The 6,747-nt window shown below is 45.2% G+C and overlaps 1 protein-coding gene across 1 annotated transcript; it reads left to right on the top strand.

Moving 5' to 3' along the window:
• Positions 1-297: 297 nt before the first annotated feature.
• Positions 298-6,054, top strand: adora1b (adenosine A1 receptor b). Its single transcript, XM_062391129.1, has 2 exons — positions 298-1,315; positions 2,641-6,054. Exons 1-2 carry the CDS (start codon positions 987-989, stop codon positions 3,434-3,436), a joined length of 1,125 nt encoding a protein of 374 aa, XP_062247113.1. The 5' UTR covers positions 298-986; the 3' UTR covers positions 3,437-6,054.
• The last annotated feature ends 693 nt before the right edge of the window (positions 6,055-6,747 follow it).

The following is a 6,747-nucleotide window of genomic DNA, read 5'->3' as shown; positions in this document are numbered from 1 at the left end:
CGTTATTGGCTAAATAGGGACCTTTTGTGGGCTTTGATTTGTTAAATCAACTGCACCACTGTTGACTCATTTCTTTGTCACTCAGTAACTATGCCTCAATGATTGCTGCCATTTGTAATACCTTTATCTGTACCTGTAATACCTCTCTCTTGTTATTGTTCTTCCCGACCTCTTATCTGAACAAGGTGAGCAAGGTTCACAAACATGTGCAAGGGTGTGGGAGTAAGGCGAGAAATCAAGTGGCAGTAGGTGGATGACCTCTGCACCTGACTTCCTTGAGACGGTCCTGCAGAAGGCTCCCGCGGCACCATTTATATTTCTGCACCGAACATGAGGCTGTGGCGCCCACCACCACAGCAAATAGATAAATATCGAGTGGGATAAGGATTAGTGAGGTGGCCTATATGTCCCACAGACAGCAAATCTGAACGGAACGAACAAAAAGAGGAGAAAAATCGCCTAACTGCTATTTTAGTCAACTGCATCATTGTTCTCACGGAGATCGCCCCAAGGGGGGGAGAGAAGGAGGGAGTACCCTCCTGCCCGCCTGCCTGCCTGTGCGTGCATGGAGCTGCAACTGTGCCTTTTTCCCACTATATCTAATTTTTTAATCAAACCGCAGCTGAAGACAAAGCCCTCCACTGTGTGAGCCGGAGCGCACGGGACGGACGCTGCACTCGGTGCACGGGGCAGGTGTATTTGGCCAAGCGGAGGCGCACGCGGGGCGCAGAGAAGCAGGAGCGACGCACAGCACAGCAGCCTGCAGACCTCAACACCTGCTACAAAGCCTTCATCCTCAGATGTGCTGCTTCTTAACGCTTTTATTCCGTTGTAAACAATTACTGGATTCTTCCACCTGCAACTTATAACCGAAGTGATGGACGCATACCTCGTTGGGAAAACAGTTTTACGCACAAAAGCGCACAGTTGGCTTCACTGAACTCAATCTTATTCTCATCATTAAGGACATTAGTGCTTTTGCGAGGATGCCCGGAGCACCACCCTTCTACATCGGGATGGAGGTGGTGATCGCTGTCGCGTCTGTGATCGGGAATGTGATGGTGGTCTGGGCGGTGAAAATTAACAAGTCGCTGCGAGATAACACGTTTTGCTTCATCGTCTCTCTGGCTCTGGCGGATATTGCAGTGGGCGCCCTCGTCATCCCGCTGGCCATCACCATCAGCATCGGACTTCAGACTCACTTTTACAGCTGCCTGCTCGTGGCGTGCACGGTGCTGGTGTTGACGCAAAGTTCAATCCTCGCCCTCCTGGCTATAGCAATTGACCGCTATCTCAGGGTCAAGATCCCGACCAGGTAATATAGGGTTTCCCAGCACATGCACATTATGTGGAGAGACATGGATGTGCCACATGAAAAGATGATCCTGATGATAATGATGTTTGATAATGATTATGACTATTTTATTTGCAAGCGAATTTAGCCTCCTCTCTCTCTCTCACACACACAAACACACACTCACACACACACACACAAGCACACAGAGCAGAAGTCATACACAGCTCTTGTGCTGTTGCCATTGCTTCCCTCATGGGTCTTGTTTCACTTCACAGGATGCCAGTCCCTTTACATGCACATATATCTGACTCACCAATGCTGACATGACAGCTAACCAGAACATGGCTGATCACCTAACAGCTCTGATTAGTGCCTCCCTCCCCAGGATCTCTAATATGTGTGGAACAGTACAATAGTGACAGATGTAGATCATTTGGGGGTTTCGGAGGGATGTTGTATTCACATGAATCTCATCTTGTGTTTATCGAGGAAACAAAAGAGGGTCAGTTTTGCTGTCAACGCTGTTCAGTCTACGCTTTCTGTATCTGATGCACAGCACCAGCGGTGGTTTCTCATGCCAGGCTGAAACAAAAGGCTGAGCAGTGGAGCTGAAAGGCTCCACAGATAAGCCTGTAATAGAACAGAGGGAATATATTGTCTGGGAATATTGTCTGTGATGGCCTCAGATTTAATCTCATGTCTAAGACACCAGAAGCTCTTCCAGGCACATTATAGCACTTTTATCAGGCTCACTGTGGATAACGATCCTCAGACGTAGACACAACTTAACACATGCATCCCTAATCGATACTATATTCCAGACTTTTCTATAATTGCAACATTTCAACCATTCACTATCCAAGAGGAATTAATTGTTTCACACTTTCCAAACGTGCCGGATCAGATAACTATTCTCCTCTCTGGCTGTAGGCAAGTATAAGGCTGAGTCTTATACTTGCCTACAGCCCAAGTTAGTTGTAGCATGCCAAACACTGCAGCTTGTATTTTTCGTGCTGCTATAGTAAATTAGTAGATGATATTGACTTTAGCAACTATAATTCTGTTCTCCTCTGAACGAAAGAAGTATGAAACCCAGCAGAGCTGAAAAGGGTAAGATACTGACAAGGGTTTTTTTAGAGGCTGGAAATATCCTGCAAGAAGCTTTGTGGAGGGAGTCCAGGGGTTTCTGCTCTAAATGATAGCTCTTTCCTCCGAATCTCGATTTTTGTAAATACAAGGACACTGCCAAAAAATGAAAATCGAGGCAGAAAAGAAAGCTCGCTCACCCCCTGAGTGCTGTTAGAGAAAGTGCTGACATGAGGCTGTGTTGTTTGCTCCTGCAGGTACAAGCAGGTGGTGACCCCTCGGCGAGCGGGGCTGGCGGTGGTGGTATGCTGGACGGTGGCTTTCATCGTGGGCTTCACGCCCATGTTGGGCTGGAACAACCTGAGGCGACTCCAGCAGGACGGCCTCAACAGCTCCAACCTCATGATCACCTGCCAGTTTGAAAATGTCATCAGTATGGACTACATGGTGTATTTTAACTTCTTCAGCTGGGTGCTGCCGCCCCTCCTCCTCATGCTGGTTATCTATGCAGAGATCTTCTACGTGATCCACAAGCAACTCAACAGAAAGAAGTTCACCACCAGCCACACCGACCCCAACAAGTACTATGACAAGGAGCTGAATCTTGCCAAATCCCTGGCTCTGGTCCTTTTTCTCTTTGCTGTCAGCTGGCTCCCCCTGCACATCATCAACTGCATCACACTCTTCTGCCCCGACTGCGAGAAGCCCTTATCCGTCATCTACATCGCCATCCTGCTCACCCACGGCAACTCCGCTGTCAACCCAATCATCTACGCTTTTCGCATCAAGAAGTTCCGCACAGCCTTCCGGAAAATCTGGCACCAGTACTTCTGCTGCAAGGACACGCCAGCTCTGGAGATTCAGCCCAGCGACAGGAAGGAGATGCCCCATTCAGAGCCACTGCAGGCCCTGTCACCGCAGAAGGACATCCCTAAGTCGGATCCACCACCACAGCTGCAGTCTCCACCTGAGCAGCAGCAGCAGAACCAGAGGCCCGAACCACTGCAGCAGCCTAAAGAGCATCCGCCCTCACTGGAGCAGAACACAGTCTAAGCCAAGGGATGGAACTGATTACTGGGCTGAAAAAGTAATGATCAGTGCACATGCATTGGCTCGCTCCTCACCTGAATGTAATCTAGTGGGGAGTCTGAAGTGCTACGATGAAGTGACTGAAATAAATACTAGAATAAATACAGGAAGGTCATTTATCTGTATTTCAGGAGGAGAGGATTTACTGAAGGCTTGGTGAGAAAAGAAAAACAAGGCAAAAAGGGTATTTATAAACCTCGCAATAATGGAAGTTGTATTGACAGCGACAGTGTCTATCTTAGTAACAGACTGAAGATATTAAGCTTTAACAGTTTGGTTCCTTTTGGTGAAACAACTTGGTGTGAACATTACAAAAACGTGCAATGTAAGTTATTGTGGTTGCGCAGTATCAGATTCTCAAAACTCCTGTACTACTGTGTGTGTGTGTTTCAACTGACAGTGGCTGAAGAACATGAATGTAAAAATAATGTAAATAGGGGACTGTGGCAGCACAGCTGTGAATGCTCATCACTTCTTCAGGGTCTTAATAGCACAACAGTGGCAGAGCAAGTAGCACTATGGGATATATATCTCTGCAGCGAGGCGGTGTGCATGTTTTTCACTCCCATAACTCTTCCCCACTGGAGCGGAGACCTTCAGTCACCCAGCAGCAAGGATCCATTAAAACGGAGGTGGCCAGGGATAAGAAACAAACAGCTGGAGGGAATGGGAGCTTCTAACCTTTTAGAAGCTGCGTGCAGGAAACCGATGTCTGCAAGACGAAAGCAAGTCACAGGGGAGAGAGACCAGATGCACTTAAAGCCCCTGTTTATCCAGCCTCCGTGGCAGCTGGTGCTATGATCAGGCTTTTTGTGTTTTGTTTTTTTTTTCTGTTCCCCCCACGTGGACTGATGATAACCTTTACCCCAACTGACCACTAGAGACAGTGGCTTCCATGGCCTTATTCAGTATATCAATTCGAGGGACTGGACTAGAAAGGATAACCTGAAGATTGTGAGTATCTTAACCACACGACAAGCTCAACTTTTTTTTGCATACAGCCAAACTCGAGCGTGTAGAGATTAAACTATGGTCAGTGTCGCTGGCTTGAAAAGAAAAGACTGTGTAAGAATGTAAAGTCATTTTGTTGTGTCTCTTGTGAAGCCTCCGAGCTCTGGTCTCACTGATGTTCTCCTAAGTGGGTGACAATCTCTTATGTAAGACATTTTCTCTCGCTGCCTGGAACAAACATCTTTCTGTCAGGGACGAGCAGGGAACATTTTGACGACCGACGAACAGTGTCAACTGAAACCTTGATTCAATCTGCCCCACCTGTCTACAAATCATACAGGCCAGGTACACTGTACATATCACAGATGTGAGGAAAACAGTGGATGAATAAATGTATGATAATCTTGTGCTTTCTATAGCTTATTCTTTTTCTAGGTGACCTTTACAATGTTGATCCCCATAGGACAGCGGAAAATACAAATTAGTTTCACTGTTTTATGTTTTGTTTTTTTTTTGCGCTAGATGAATGACTTGTGGTGCAAACGTTAGGACTGAGCACACAATCCAAACCTGTCAGCCAGTAATTATGTGAAAGAAATGTAGTCCATGCATCCAATATCTTTACCACTTGTCTTAGGGGGTCTCGTGGGATGTTAGAGCCAATCAGAGCTAACATTGGGCGAGAGGCAGGGTACCACCTGGACAGGTCGTCAGCGAATCGCAGGGCTAAGAAACGTAATGCTGATTACTTCTGCCAAAGAGGCTATGTTTTCACCCCCGTCGGTTTGTTTGTTGGTTGATTGGTTTGTTTGTAAGCAAGATGACACACAAAAAACTGAATGAATTTCTGCAAAAATTTGTGAAGGATGTGGTATGGGTCAGAGACGAACACATTCTATTTTAGTGTGGACATTTTTCACTTTTTTTTAAGATCGGGACTTAGGGCTTCTTTCAACATTTTCACCATTTCAGGGGGAAATGATACATGGATCTTAATATAACATATCAGGCACACTGTGGGGACTGATATCATTGAGTTTGTGGAAGTTTGTGAGTTGAGTTGAATTTAATGGGACTGCTGGGCCTTGGTGGAGGTGTCCACTCGACTTGTTGGATTATGATTTCCATAAACATCCTGGTTTCAAAATGTTGTCATCTGGTCTGGTAAAAATGTAGATACAGAATGTCAAGTTATTTGTTAATGTCAAGTATTTATTTGCCAATCTTGCGCTGTAACTGCTCGCAGTGACTACAACTTTATTAAACTTTGTATGGTTTAAGGCACAGCAAAGTCTTGTTTAACACAAAAAGAAGTCTCAGCTGATTTTCAGCATGAGACATGTATTTATTACAGTTTAACAAAAAATGTCCTTAACCTGACACTGTTGTGTTTCTCACAACAATGTAACTGAGAAACCAATGTGATATACATAACGTCTGGAGGAAAAATTCTGAGTGCACTAATTTCATAAGAACAACTACTTTATGTTAACAGTTAGTCTCACTAAAGGGGTCGATTGAAGTCTGCATTGCTTTGGTTTGTTGCTTTATTTGACATTTCTTGTATTGTTTTTCTTTCTAGACACAACACATCAGTCATATTTTCTACCCATTCACTCCTCTTGACAAGGAAGCACTCCTTAATTATAATTTTTCCCACAGCAATCAACACATAAGGCATATATCTCTACTTTGCATTGGCACCTTGTTGCAGCTCAGCAGCGCTGTCAGAATTCTCATTAGCACGGCGCAATAATGCAGAAAGCGGCTCTTAGATAACAGTCGAGAGTTGTCACAGCTCTGACAGCCCATTTCTCTCCTCTGTGTGTGAATTCCTTTAATATCTGGCAACGTAAGGTTTTCCTGGAGAGAGCAAGCAAGCTGTCAATTTACTCACTTCTGCAACCCTACAAATATAGCTTGTCCGGATCCATAAAAACTGAGCATGAATGCACTTTCGTGCAATGTTATACTGAACAGAAAGAAATGCAAATCAATAGTCTAGTTCAGCAGCTGGAATGTTTTACATATTCAGTGAGGTTATTCTCATCATGTTGGCTCAGTTTCCTGGATGCAAAGATGTAATGTTCCAGGGCAGGATATCAGGATGAAACTAAAGATAAGAACTACAAGTAAATGAGGAAAGGAAATACCACTGCTGCGTATTTTCTAATATAGCAGGGGTGACCTTTACCTGCGGTAACCTACTGCCCTGGGGGCTAACGCAGCTATTGACCACAGTTCCTGAAGGGAGGAGCGGAACCCACAGCACTGGCCTGTTATGGTCAGAGTGAAGATGTCAGAGTTGATTTGCATGTGTTTGA

This window comes from Platichthys flesus, chromosome 7, assembly GCF_949316205.1.
Source record: "Platichthys flesus chromosome 7, fPlaFle2.1, whole genome shotgun sequence".
In the NCBI taxonomy this organism is placed as follows: domain Eukaryota; kingdom Metazoa; phylum Chordata; class Actinopteri; order Pleuronectiformes; family Pleuronectidae; genus Platichthys; species Platichthys flesus.
Note: the sequence above shows the minus strand (reverse complement) of the source record. Positions and strands in the feature narration are given on the sequence as shown.